Source organism: Myotis nattereri (assembly GCF_964212035.1).
Source record: "Myotis nattereri genome assembly, chromosome: X".
Lineage (NCBI taxonomy): Eukaryota > Metazoa > Chordata > Mammalia > Chiroptera > Vespertilionidae > Myotis > Myotis nattereri.
The window spans coordinates 81,250,498-81,265,992 of record NC_138078.1 but is presented as its reverse complement, the minus strand read 5'-3'; the positions used below and the strand labels follow the sequence as shown (position 1 = coordinate 81,265,992).

At 35.5% G+C, this 15,495-nt stretch overlaps 1 protein-coding gene across 1 annotated transcript; it reads right to left on the bottom strand.

The window, feature by feature from the left end:
* Window positions 1-13,812: 13,812 nt before the first annotated feature.
* On the bottom strand, window positions 13,813-14,961 carry PABPC5 (poly(A) binding protein cytoplasmic 5; the record flags this gene model as incomplete). The annotated part of the gene is made up of 1 exon (XM_081081968.1): window positions 13,813-14,961. One exon carries the CDS (start codon window positions 14,959-14,961, stop codon window positions 13,813-13,815), a length of 1,149 nt encoding a protein of 382 aa, XP_080938094.1.
* Window positions 14,962-15,495: the final 534 nt, after the last annotated feature.

The following is a 15,495-nucleotide window of genomic DNA, read 5'->3' as shown; positions in this document are numbered from 1 at the left end:
GGGGGTTGGGGCGCCTTCCCCTGTCACTAAAAGAGCAGGGCAGATAGGGAGGTTGTGGCCACGCCCCCTGTCACACAGAGAGCCACAGGGCGATCAGGGGGTTTGTGCGCTGCCCCCTGTCACGCTGATCCCGGTGCCGGGAGGCCTCTCAGCTCCACTGATCCCTGTGCTGGGAGGCATATTACCCTTTTACTATATAGGATAGAGGCCTGGTGCATGGGTGGGGGCCAGCTGGTTTTCCCTGAAGGGTGTCCTGGATCAGGGTGGGGGTCCCTACTGGGGTGCCTGGCCATCCTGGGTGAGGGGATGATGGCTGTTTGCAGCTGGTCACACACCTTTCAGGGTGGGGGTCCCCACTGGGGTGCCTGGCCAGTCTGGGTGAGGGGCTGAGGGTTGTTTTCAGGCTGGGACTGAAACTCCCAACCGCTCCTTTATTTTATTTTATTTTTTTTTATTCTGGGCCAGCTTTAGCTCTGAGGCTTGGCTCCAGCTCTGAGGCCTCAGCTGCTGAAAACAGGTATCTGGTTTGTTTCGGTTCTATAATCGAAACTCTGTATCAACTCCAGCTCTGAGATCCCAGCTCTCTGAAAGCTGGTTTCTGGGGTTTTGTTTAGCGTCTATATTTGTTACAATGTTTTTTAAACTGCAAGCTCAGAGGCCAGCAAGGCAGGCGGGGAACGTTGCAGTCCTCCGTCACTGAAGCAAGCAAGCCTCATGTTCAGTTTAAGCTGCCTGGCTGCTGGCCGCCATCTTGGCTGGCAGTTAATTTGCATATAGCCCTGATTAGCCAATGGGAAGGGTAGCAGCTGTACGCCAATTACCATGTTTCTCTTTTATTAGATAGGATTGTTATTGTTAACCTACTTTTTCCCACTTTTGTATTGAATACTATCTCTACACCTATAACTGGTTCAAGTATTTTAATTACTTTAACCAGGAAACTCTGATAATTCTCTCTCTTTCCCCAAGTACACAAATACATATAAACAAACACACACACAAACACTATTTTGCCTAAATGATCAAATCAATAATTGGTATAATTTGGACAGCACCATAGAAGAAATTTTAAGATCAAGGAAAGCTATAAGTTATGGGTTGGCAAATAGTAACTTCATTTGAGTCTCCCCTTTCTTTCTGGATATTATCCTCCATTTTTGACAATAGAAAGCAAACCATTTAATAGGCAGAAGAGAACAGGATGTGTGTTTTCAATAACTCAATTTACAAATAAGTACTGCAAACCTTCTATGATCTCAATTCTGTGGTAAATGCTAGCACTTGAATAAATTTTTAAAGTTCATCAGTTTTGTCCATTATAAAATAAATGTTCATTAAATAAAATTGGAATATCCAAAAAAGAAAAGTAAAGAAAATTCCACATTGTTTCCATTTTCAGAGACTCACATCCACTACAAACATTTTGGTTGAATTTCTTTTCAGTATCCTTTTTGTCCTCTGTGGGAAGGTTTTATGTTGCTTTTATTGTCTGCTTCATTTGGTTACTATTATATGATATAATAATTGTTCTTTTCTGTTGTGTTACATCCTCTTATGTAATGCAATTCATTTATTAAATAAATATTTATCGTCATTAGGTATCAATCACTCTTGTAGGTACTGAAATACAGCAATGAACATAGTTCCTGCTCACATGAGAATACAATCTAGAGGTGGGGTGGGGGACAACAATGCAAATAAACATAAAATATGTCAGGTGTTTTTAAATGCTAAGAAGAAAAATAAAGTAGATTAATTAAGAGGAATAATGAGTTCTGAAAGGGAGTGGGGTTTGCAATATCATATAGAGGAGTGAGGAAAGCCTTTCTTATTTGGTGATATTTTAGGTGAGACCTAAGAATTGATAGAATGATCCATGCATATATCTGGATAAAGAGGGTTTCAGGCAAAGTGACAGAATAGGCACAAAGCCAATTGAGGTTTTTTTGAGAATAATGAAGTGCCTGTATGGCAGCAGTGACATGAAAAAGGGGAAGAGGAGTAAGAGATTTGATCAGCACAGTAAGGTCATGGTAGTGCTACCAGGGTGACAATGAGATTTATTTTCTTCTTGAAGGAAAGGTTTCAATCAAGAGACAAAGTGTAGCAAAGTAAGAATTTATTGGCTCCAGCAAAAATATACTTAGAAAAGAAAAACAAAGAAGGGCATAGAAGAAGTAGCAGGAGAGCCTAGGCTGGGCTGATTTGGCTCACTGAAAAGTCAGAGAAAAGGGAGCCTTGGAGACAGATTCAGGGGGTGAGCCCAGGAAAAGCTGCTGCTGCTCATTGCTCCCCTGGTTGCAAGTCTCATGGGGCCCCTTAGAGGGAAGAGGGGAAAGGGAATGATGATGATGTTCTCCCCTTGGGGAGAGCGCATGCTGGGTCCTTTATCCTGAGCATATTTATTTCTTTCTTGCAGGTGGAAATATAGGGGAGGTCTCAGGGGAGGGTCACAATAGAATATTCATCAGCTTTCCAGGTGTGCTTTTTCAGGGTCATCATCTCCACTGATTGGTCAATGCAGCTGGTCCTGAGGCAGCCATAGTGTCACCTATCTGGTTTCACTGCTTTTCTAGGCCTGGAACCGAAATACAACTGAGGCCTAGATGTTATCTTTAGGAAGAAAAGGTCAGGGGGTCCAAACTGCATGACTAGCAATATGCTAAGGGAGGAAATGTTACCCTGGGGCTAAGTTACTATTTTCCCAGTTTTGGCCCTTGCTAGGCATCCAGGACTTTCTGCCCTGGGGAGTTTCTGTACTTGGACCATCATCCTTGCTCTATTCATGTCTGTCTAACTGCCTATAACAGTAGAACTTTGAAATTCATTGTGTCTGAGATGAACTGCCACTAGACATTGCAAGCAAGAAAGTTACATGATTTGGCTTATATTTGTAAGAAATCATCATGCCAGTTATATAGAGACTAGAGTATAGAAAGAAAGGGTTAGAGTAAGATTTGTTAGGAGACTGTTGAAATAATCTAAGTGAGGGATGATGGTGGTTTGGACTATGCTATTGGCAATAAAGGGGATAAGATTTTGAGTATATTTTGAAGGCTTAACCTTCATAATATTCCAACAGACTGGATGCGGGGTATGTGGCCAAAGAAAGGGGTCAAGAGTAACTCCAAGGTTTTGGCCTAAAAACTGCAAAAAAGGAACTGCCATTTACTGAAATGGAGAAGATGCAAGGAGGGGCAGATTTACAGGGTGAAGAAATAAGAGTTCAGTTATTATAAAATCTTTGTAATTATATTTTTAAATATTTTTTAATTAATGGCATTCTATGTTTTAGTTATAAACTATTGAAAGGAATTTTAGAGACAGGACAAGCAGGTTTAGGGAATAAGGGGTATCCATGGGAGAGGAATGCATATGTGAAGGACAGAAATAGCTCCAAGCCACCAAAATGCTTATCATACTCACAGAGGAGAGGAAAAAGTTATAAGCTACCAGGAAGAGGGGAACATATTTTCACAGAGGATAGAGGGACATGCAATATAAGGGGGAGAGGAGAGGGGGGCACCACGTGGGCTTTGAGCTTAGAAACTGATACTACGTAGCAGAATGAGCAATGAGGAAAGCACAGAGATCCTAAATTAAGGAAGGGTCCAATTACAAAAGGTCATGTTCAGAAAAGAGCTACAGCCTTTATAAACCCAGAGACAAAGAGACTCAAAGAATTAGGATTTTTAATTGTTTTCCCATTAGAGACGAGAGAGAGAGAGAGAGAGAGAGAGAGAGAGAGAGAGAGAGAAAGAGAGAGAGACTTTTCTTTTTGAGGACCCCTCCCAAGAAGAGTTTGTATATGTTTACAATAAATTTCCACATTTTTATTAAAGAACCCTTTAGTCTGCGAATTTATTTTTCAACTTCATTGGACAAGGACCCACAAAAGAATCTGCACCAAGAACCCTACGTTTCACTATTTAGAAAATATAAATAATAAAATAGAATAAGACAAAATCACCTATAATTTTATAACCAATAAATTACTCAATGGTTTAACTGTACAGTCTTAATACACATACACATTCATACAATATATACATATTTACAGTGTGCATATAACATTTTTCTTACTAAAATAGGAACTTTTTTTAATAATCTGATAATTTTAGAAACTGAAATCTTGCATTTGTTTAGAAAATTTCCCCCATCCAGAAATTTAGAAACAGTCATTTTATTGTGTTTACTACTTTTATGCTTTGATTGCTATCATGTCTGTTGTACTTTTTTAACTTTATTTCAGTTATATTTTGAATGATATCAGTTAATAAGGGTTAATTATTATTACTATTATTATTATTATTACTTATCCTAGAAAGCTAACTTTGGTAAATACTTTCTAGTCCAGTCTCTAGATCAGTATTTCTAGATCAGTGGTTGGAAAACTTCAACTTGCAGGCCAAATCAGGGCTGCTAATTGGTTTTGTATGAACTGCAATCTAAAAAAGGTTTTTGAAGATGAATGTATTTTCAATTTATTTGATGATTGAGGAAACCAACTGAACCCTAATTAAGTGAAATGTAACACCCCCAAATTCTTCTTGTTAGAATTGTATTACCAAAAAAAGATGCTCTCTTATTATCATTGTCATTACTACATTTTGAATTTTCTGAATTTTGGAACGTGTGGCTATTTGGTTTTTTTCTTGTTATGTAAGTACCTGAATAATATCCTTAATGTTATCTCTTGTCCCACAAATGTTAAAATAATTATCTTGTCCTTTACAGAAAAAGCTTATTGACTTCTGTTCTAGATCTTTATGTTTGCATAAGAATAATCTGCAGAATATGAGAAAACTATAGATTTCTGTTTTTCACTCAGTCTCACCACTGGTTCACTAATTTTAATTCAGCAAGCCAAGGAATAGTCATAGGAATCTTAATTTTAACAAACTCCCCAGGTGATTCTGATACACTCTGGACCACATTTTGAGAGAGACAGAATGCCAACTATTCACACTGAGCAAGCTTCAATACTGCCTTTTAACTCCATGTGGGCCAATAAGCACTTCACACCAGAATGCTGGTAAATATCAGTTCATTATAAATATCTCACTTGAATCAATTGCTTATATCTCTTTCTACATGTCATCATTTGCACAAACACCTTTTACTTGGAACAGAGCCTTGCTTGAGAATCAAAGCATTGTTTTTGTCTAGGAGGTCTGTGGTTCTTAATTTAAACCCAATGTTATGAGATATATCATTATTCCTGGTTTCCATTCAGTTGTTCTTATCTTCCATGTATTCCCTCTTTATTTTTTATTGTGTATATATATGTAGGCATGCACATATCCATCCATCCATCCATCCATCCATCCATCCATCCAATTTCCCTATAAAAATATAATATTTCAACTTCACTAGAATTAGTAGTCTCCCATCCTCATCCTCATCCTCATGCAAATTTTGAATTTTTGATAGGGATAATCTACCATTTGTGTCATAGTAAATTTAGAAATTTCCCAATGCACCATAGAAAGAGCAAATGTTGAGACATCTGAGTAAAAATCTACAAAACATAAGGAGCTTGGAATTTAAAACATTATAGCACATTTTAGAATCATTGTTGTTAATTTAGAAACTATGGCTGGAAGACCTTAATAAGAATTCCAAGGAGTCCTAAAACTTTCAGGTTGTATATGTGAAATTAAGAAAAAAAAATAATTCATCTTCTGAAACAACTTTAAGCAATAAAGCCTGATTCTTCTTTTCCCCCACTCCCCCCAATAATACCAATTCATGTATCACTGCTCTGTTCAGTGATTTTCTGCAAAGACCATATTTTTTGTTTCAATGTTGAGTCTTTTTAAAATATATTTTTAGTTGATTTAAGAGAGGAAGAGAGAGAGAAACATCAATGATGAGAGAGCATCATTGATCGGCTGTCTCCTGCATGCCTCCTAATGGGGATTGAGCCCACAACCCAGGCATGTGCCCAGACTGGGAATTGAACTTCGACCTCCTGGTTCACATGTCAAGGCTCAACCACTGAGCAACAATGGCTTGGCAAAGACTGATTCTTCTTCTTCTTCTTCCTTTTTTTTTTTTTTTTTTTTAGGCTGAGGTCTTTTTAAATTTTTTTAATTGATTAGGGTATTACATATGTGTCCTTATCCTCCCATTACCCCTCCCACTCATGTCCTTACCCCCCTGTTGTCTGTGTCCATTTGTTAGGCTTATATGCATGCATACAAGTCCTTTGGTTGATCTTTCCCCCTTACCCCCATCCTCCCCTACCATCCCTCTGAGGTTTGATGGTCTGATCAATGTTTCTTTGTCTCTGGATCTGTTTTTGTTCATCAGTTTATGTTGTTCATTATATTTCATAAATAAGTGAGATCATGTGATATTTATCTTTCTCTGACTGGCTTATTTCACTTAGCATAATGCTCTCCAGTTTCATCCATGCTGTTGCAAATGGTAAGAATTCCTTCTTTTTTATTGCAGCATAGTATTCCATTGTGTAGATGTACCACCATAGCTAAGATTTGGAAACAGCCTAAGCCTGATTCTTCTTAATGAAGTTCCCATGGTGTGCTGCAAGTTCATAGTCCTAAAGGCCAAATCCTTCTTCTTTTCTCCACCTTCTCTACATTCTCTTTGTTCTTTTGGGCCTATACTGATGGTGCACCAGAGAAATGTAGCACTCCTACCTAAAAGGTGTGAACGATTTCCATGACTTCTTTCACCCTTATGTTTCAAAAACCTATTTTTAGGTATTTTTGTGGGAGTTCTTTTTTGGGGGGTGACAGTGCATTAACTAGTATTCATTCTTTTTTTTTTTTTTTTTGCATTTCAAAATAAGTGTATTCAATTTATCTGAAATCCCACTCTCTTTTTTTAAAATATATTTTATTGATTTTTTACAGAGAGGAAGGGAGAGAGATAGAGAGTTAGAAACATCGATGAGAGAGAAACATCCATCAGCCGCCTCCTGCACATCTCCTACTGGGGATGTGCCCGCAACCCAGGTACATGCCCTTGACCGGAATCGAACCTAGGACCTTTCAGTACGCAGGCCGACGCTCTATCCACTGAGCCAAACCGGTTTCGGCCCATTCTCTTTTACTGATAAATTCTTAACACTGAGTGCAATAATTTAATATGCTATTCTTAGTAATTCAATGAGCCTTAATTTTGTTTTTTTAGGGACAGATTTCATATTTCAAATATTTAAGAACATTTTCAATTTCACCCATAAACTTGATAGATAGGCTTTGCACATTAAACAAGATAAACTGTTCTATTAATCAATATACTAAAAATGTATGATCCAATATCAATTAAGACACAATTCTCACAGCCTTAAATTCTTGGCTCAGAGATTAGAGATAAAATATCAAGCAAGTAATTACTTGTATGAGAAATACAGTTTAAATAATCTGGATGACAAAACTTGCTGTTGATGAAAGGTTGTCTCACTGTATTCTGGTTTAAATATCACCTCTAATTATAATATATTTGTCTTTGAGCTTTAAAATAATTACATGTATACATCTCTCACAACATAAAGATAAAAAATAGTGAAAATTGCCCAGTGGTTTAAGAAAATCATTCTGCCTGAGGTAAAACTCTTGTGGAGACTAAAGTAAGAAGCATATTTAGTTCATTCTTGTTTACCATTCTTTCAGTTTGTTTTACTTACATCAAAATATAATAGAAGTTTCAAAAATTTTATCTTCTACATACTTTTACTCTTTGCATGAAAGAGTTCACATTTTTTGTATGTCTCCATTGAAACAACTAAAGGTTGCATAGAGATAATTTTTACTGCTTATGTTGCCACTTCAGAAAAGTTGTGCAGTTTCTCTTAGTATTATCTCTTGTTATTCTTGAAATGTTGCTTTCATATCTCAAAATTTGTCCCACATTAGCAATATATATTTCTAGAATATATATAGTCTACCCAGTCTTTGGAATCCAGATGCACCAGCCCATGTATACATTATGAAACCACAATTCCAAGCAGACCCCATAGCTTTGTTGTTGGTTTAATCAGCATCACTCTGATATTCACATTTTGAAAAAGAGTATCTTCAGCTAGATACATTCATCCATATATAAGCAGTAGACATTTCCCACCATCTACTTTGACTGAACATGCACGTCCTGAAACTTTATCTCAACAAAATGATACAATATCATATACATGCACATCTAACAGGAAATTTTGAGATGATGTTTAGACAAACTACATAAATCAGAAATACCTTAAATAAACTTGAGTGTTCTGTAGGAATGGAGTTGAGATTAGGTCATGGAGATAAAAAGTAGAGAAGAGCAGATTAGCACCAATAATTAATTTAGAAATTCACTTCCAAATTAAATATTCCTGAGGTTTAGTATTACTGTATTAGTCAAATCAGTTAAGAATAACCATACAGCCCTAACCGGTTTGGCTCAGTGGATAGAGTGTCGGCATGAGGACTGAAAGGTCCCAGGTTCAATTCCGGTCAAGGGCATGTACGTTGGTTGCCAGCACATCCCCAGTAGGGAGTGTGCAGGAGGCAGCTGGTCGATGTTTGTCTCTCATCGATGTTTCTAACTCTCTAGCCCTCTCCCTTCCTCTCTGTAAAAAAAAAAATCAATAAAATATATTAAAAAAAAAAAAGAATAGCCATACAAAGTTAATGAAAACTATTCATTAATTTGTTAGATATCTATAAAGTAGATATATCGAACAAGGCAGAATTTTACTGTCTTCACAGTATTAAATTACATTTATAACATTTAAATTACTCTTTATTTCTCTACACTCTTTCTTTGAATTATTCTTGAGCTAGTTCACAAATACCCTGATTTTTCAAAATTCCCTAATGAACAAGGAAAGACATTCTTCCTCTTGACTTGCATTGTTTTGTTACCTTCATTACCACAAATGTAATAAAGTTGCATTTCATCACAAAAAAGTAAAATATTTGCTCCTTTATTTAAGGATGTTAATGTAGAATATATTTTTTGTCCAAGAAAACCTATTACAAATATATTTTTGGACTTCCCGAATCGCTGAAAAAGAAAAGCTTAGACATTCCTCTATATATTTGTTCTATTAAGGGATTCATTCTGCCCTAAATTCTCAGAGAGGTGACTTAAAAAAAGAGTTGTTTGTCATTCAGTTTAAATTAGCTTAAAGGTACTTTTTAAATGCCCCAAATGTTAATTTAAAAAGTCCTTGATTTCTCAAAAGCATAATTTACCCTTTTGAAAGTTTGAATTCAATCTCAAAAAGATGTAAAATTATTTATCCTATATAATAGAAGGCTTATTTTTTATTCAAAAGTTGCCAACATCTGGTGTTTCACTTACTATTAGTTTTAAAACAAAGAAACTAATTTACTCTGATGATTGAGACTCATGGAATACAGTATCAATACTCAACCTTTTTCTTGCAGTCTCTCTAAATTATATATATATATATATATATATATATATATATATATATATATATATCTCCAAGCTTTTGATGAGAGATTTAGTGAGAACTCTGATACCTTTTTATGCCAAGTGGGAGAACTTTTAAAATTGATTGGCTTATGAGGGTGAAAGTACTTGGAGTACTTGGCGTTCATTTTTAAAATTCCATAGGGAATCGATTCTCAATATTTGTACGTTTAAGTTAGCAGGCCTTTCCCTTAGATTTCCAATGGTAACTAGATTACTTCAAGCTATTAACCATGATCCCCTGGAGTCAAACGAGATACATTAATTCTCTTGAGGCTCCAAGGAACCATTTGTAAATAAACCCTGATATATGTGATTCATTTCACATGCACAAGTATTAGTCTCTCAGGGATTACTGTGATCACTTGGTTCAATGTAGGATCAAAATCTTGTGGAGTAGTCTTGATCTTGAAGCAACATCCCATTAGTTTATTTTAAAAAGTTACTCTACAAATAGATTTTTATTGATGTAAATTGTTAGAAGCTTTGTCTAAAACAGGCCCATTAATCAAGTGTTTAATGAAATAACAAGAATATGAGAAATGTGAAAGCATTGGTAATACTTTAACAGTATAAGCATGAGCCTATGTCACCAGTAACACTATGTTAGATGCAACAATCTGTGTACCCATTCACTTTTCAATTACTTCTTCATAGGATGAGATTTAATAAAAATGGCTTGTTCTTTAATAACTCATTTCTCTTATCAAATTCTGAGAAGAGAATTGGAAAACAAGCAAATGGAAAGATATGGTCGCTAGATTATTAATTCATTTACTCAACAAGTAATCATAGAATGCTAACTATATTCCAGATATTGTCATGATGCTGGGGACATTTGTATCATCTATATGCAGTCATTTGTTAATACATTTCTAACTATTCCCTTCAATTAGGCCATTTATTTATAGGTAAGATGGTACTCACTCCATTCCTAAATATTCCTTTAAAAATAAGCATTCTTACTTTTTCTCACTGGGCTAAAAATATCCCTTACACATGTGACATTTTTCTCCCCTTAATCATAAATAGAATCTGAAAGGCACCAGTATTATGATACTCCCTGGACAGAAAAACCTCCCCTAAATAACATTTAATATGATGGCTTGTAATAAGAAAGCAATGTTTTTTAATTTTCTTCTCCCTGGGCACATTTGAAATTTGTACAAGTGATTGTTTTCAAAAGAAAAAAAAAGTAAAAATAAAAAGGGGTGATAAATAAAAAGCAAACAAACAATAAAAAAACCTTGTATTGAATAGTCCAATCTTAAGTTGATCATTGATAGTATAGTTTTACTAATTTTTACTAATTACTTTGTCTGGGAAATGAACAATAACCTGCTTTTAACGCTTTGTCACTGACTTAAGCTTTTCAGTAGTTTGCTCCCCTCTGGAAGCTTTAATTATTAGGAGTCCATTAAATGTAGCCAAAAATAAAAATTACAAGTTTGAAAAGCTTCCCAGGTGTTTCTGCTCAAATAGAGATTGTCTTTCCTTTATATTTCTCCCCTCTTTTCACCAACTGAATTTACAGAGTTCTTTTGATTGTCTACAGCAATGGTTCTCAACCTTGGCTGCACATTAGAATCACCTGGGAATCTTTTTAAAATCCTGATTTCTGGGCCTCATCCTCCTGAAATTCTGTTACTTTGTTACTAATGTTGTGGCCTCACCCCATAACAAAGAAACAGAATTTCCGGAGGATGAGGCCCAGAAATCAGGATTTTAAAAAGATTCCCAGGTGATTCTAATTGTGCAGCCAAGGTTGAGAACCACTGGTCTACAGGGTCCTAACATGAATATTTTATCTGTAATTAAGTATGTTTTAATTATTCCTTTTCTTTATACTGGCTAACTTTTAGAAAATAGCAATAATTTGAATACTTAATTTCCCAAAATGTATTAAATGCTAATACTTGAAGATTTTTTACTTTCTAGAAATTTTAGTGATTTATATTGAATCAAAATATTTATAAATGTTTTAGATTAACAATAAGACTTCAGGTCTATAAATTAAAATAAAAACTGGTAATGGGGAAAGAGGAATAGAGAGAGTACATATGGTAAGTCATCACCACTGTAAATATTTTAAATTATATTTGGAGTTGCATCATTTTCATAAATTCTGATTACAATGATATAGAGCAACTAGGCTCATAAACTATGAAAAATTATATACCATTATTTTAGTTTCTTTTTGTCAATTTAAATGAAGACTATACTTGAATGTTTTTCAAAATTATGATACATATATCAATATGATGTGCATTTTTATTTTTCTAGATTTAAGCTTTTACATGCTATTGATATTTTTTCAAGCTCATGTAACTCAAAAATATTTTTAAGCAAGGATGGCCTTCACAGCATTGTTTACAAATGTAGAATATGTTGAAAAGCATATGAATTATATTCAATAATGAACTACTTAGATAAGTTTTAGTACCTCCACAAAATGGAATACTAAGCAGTAACTAAAATGATGATACAGATCAATGTTTATTAACATGAAAAGATAATTATGCTTAAAAATTTAACAAAGCATGTAACAGTACTTGTAATATGTTTTCTTTTTTGCTTATAACACAGTGAATGTATAAATAGGAAAAAAAGACATGGCTGGAAATGCACATACTGAAAATATTAATAGTGGTCACCTCTGAACTATGGGAATTTTACTTCTTTATAAATTTTTGCATTGTGTACATTATTTTACAATTAGCATGTATTATGTTTACAATTTTAAAAAGTGATTTCCACTTGAAAATATTTGATAATGAATATATATATAATTTATAGATAATTATATAGAAACAGCTTATCCTCATTATTTTGTGAGCAAATTGCTAACAAAAGTGTTAATAAATTATATATTTATACTGAATTATGTATTAAAACAAAGGTTTTTATGCAGAGAAATAAAAAACGACTGAGAATAGAAACAAAACATCTTATGGCTGGATCTGTGGTATGAATGAATCATATTTTTAAAAGTTATTATTTAACATTTACATAAATTAGGTATTTATTTATATACTTTCAAAATGGATTTCAACTAGCATATATTAAGAGAAAGGAAGTTCAAAGAAAATAGAAAAGTAAGTGTAATATGGATGGAAGGTAGATGGATGGGAAGAAGAGGAAATAGCTAGTGAAATGCAGAAAATGTATAACCTAGAAATTACAGGCTAAATACTGTAACTATAACAAAGAATAGAACATTCTGTAACAACTTTCAACCAACAAGACCGAAAGAAAAACATAGTGCATTAATAGCTCTCATATGATAGATGAAGGCATATGATTTAATCGGGAGTAACAACTTTTTCCTTCATTTGAAACATCTGTGAATATTTTCACATGGATATATTAAATAATTACAAGAGAATGACAAGTTTAATACATGTTTTTCAAGGTAGTTTTTCAATATCATTATATGGATTATTTACCTTTTATATTGACAATAAGAGATGAAGTTAAAATCTTAAACTTATCTAAAGGCAATTCAATGCAGTTATTCATCTTGTTAATTTAACATTATTCAAGTATACATACAAAGGAATTTAGAAAAGTGAGTAGCAAGAATGCTCTTTAGATTGTTGTCAAATTTCAAATCTTTCAGGAAAGGTTTTTAAGATGAAACTAATAATTTAAAAAAATAATGCCTAAAGTATTAATTTCCTAAGGTACTGATAGATAAAAACACCAATATGCTTATTTCTCTGAGTATGAAGTTAATAAAAAAAACTCCCAACACTTAGTCACAGTCACTATTCAGTTCGTGGTATGCCCAAAATATATTTTAAAATGAAAATAATATAAATAAAGGAAAGAAAAAAACTCACATCTTTTTCAAAGAATATTCATATTAATTAATAATTTAAAGTCAAATTATGCACAAATAATAACTGGACCACATATATTTCCCCCTGTGCTATTGATTTGTCAAAAAGCAAGTTAGAAGTTTGTACTGTGATAGAATCAGAAGTACGGAGCATTTTGAGAATATTTTCATAGAAGAAATCAAATTTAGTAGTAGTATTGAAATAGGAAGAAAATATACTCAATCAGTTACTCCACCTTGACTCATTTAGGAAAACAAATGTGTGGAGAAGTAAACTTTATTCTCCATAATCCTAAGAATATTACATCAAAAATTAGTACAAAATGACAGTTTTACAATTAGAAATTATGTTCTTCACTAAAATGAACAAGATTTTCTAGTCTCACTTTAAAAAAAAAAAAAAAAGAAAATACTTAAAAAAAAACCTGTGAATTGGCATAAAATAACCTTTTATCACAAAATAGCCCAAACTAAGTAGGCACCAGCTTAAGGCTGAAACAAATTGAACATTCTTATTTTCACCACCTGCGCCTGGCTTGGCCCAGGGTCACATGCAGCGGTTTGGAGCCCACCATGCGACCATTCATCTCACCCACTGCTTTGGTAGCCTCTTCAAAAGAGGAGAAACAGACTACACCAAACCCTTTGCCTTGCCCCACTTCCACCATCACTTTGGCTCGGCTAATTGATCCAAAGGAAGAAAATTCCTCCCTTAGTTTTTCATCATCGATGGTCTCATCCAAGTTCTTAATATAGACAGGCACCCCCGGAGGCCGACTTTTTTCTTTGACTTTCAGCCTTTCAAATCTTCGCCTTAATTCAGCCAGACGTTCAATTTTCTTCTGTGCTCTCCCTACATATAGGGCTTTCCCATCGATGGACTTTCCGTGCAGGTCTAGCACAGCCTTCTGAGCAGCCTCGTGTGTCTCATATCTTACAAATCCAAAGCCTTTAGATTTCCCACTGGCATCTCTTATTACCTTAACACTCTCGGTTGGCCCATATTCACTGAAAATTTCCTTCAGTTTTTCATCATCTACTTCATCGCCAAAGTTTTTAACGAAAACATTGGTGAAAGTTGCTCTATCCCTGGTCCTAACTTCAGCTGCCCGCTCTTCTGGAAATTTGAATCGGCCAACATACACCTGGCGGTTGTTGAGCCGCACACCATTCATGTGCCAGATGGCTCTATTGGCAGCTGCCAGGCTGTCAAAGTGCACATAGGCATAACCCTTAGAGCCGTTGTCATCGCATACAACTTTGCAAGAGAGAATGTTCCCAAAAGCAGAAAACAAATAAAAAAGAGCCCTGTTGTCTATGGATTTGTCCAGGTTTTTGATGAATATATTTCCAACTCCAGACTTTCTTAAGCGGTCGTCTGGCTGAGACCACATGAGGCGGAATGGTTTGCCATTAATCAGATCAAAATTCATGGTGTTCAGGGCCCACTCAGCATCTGCAGGAAAGCGGAAGTTAACATAGCCATAGCCCAGAGGGCTGCGGGTCTCTGGGTCACGGCAGATTCTGGTGAAGCGCAGAGGGCCAGCAGGCCTGAACTTTTTATAAAGCATGTCCTCGGTGACATCTGGGTCCAAGTCACCCACATACAGGGCAGCCTTGAGGTACTTCTTTTTCTTGCCAGCAGGATTAGGCTCCCCACTCCCCATCTCTCTGAGCACAGGGAGGAGGCTCTCTTGGGAGAGAAAAGTCTGCTTTCTCTAAGCTATGGGCCAAGCAGCTGTTCACGAACAGAAAAAGCCAAGGCGAAGGAAGCTAAAAGCAGACTCAGTAACACTGTTGAGGCTGAGAAAATGAAGTTCAGAAACACCTGGTCAGCGGGCTCAGCACAAACGCATCAGACAAAAAGGCATCCCAGTAAGGAGTCTGTTCTAACTAAGGGACATGCAGTTTCCACCCTTTCAGATTTAAAATCAGTTTCAAAAGCCAGCAGTAGGAAAAGATTTCCCTTTCCCTGTTAAATTATAAGATATCATCAAGCAGCTGGGTGGCTTCCCACATCTAGCATTGCAGATCCAGGCCTCGCAACCTGTTTTCTGCATAAATATAGGCCTCGAGCTCCTGTTGGCTTAAAATTACATCAACAAGAGCAGGGCCGAATGTGTATTCCTCCGCCCGGGGCTGCCTGGCCAGTCTCAGGCAGGCTCGCAGCTAACTGAGGCCGCTACACACACTCAGCGTCA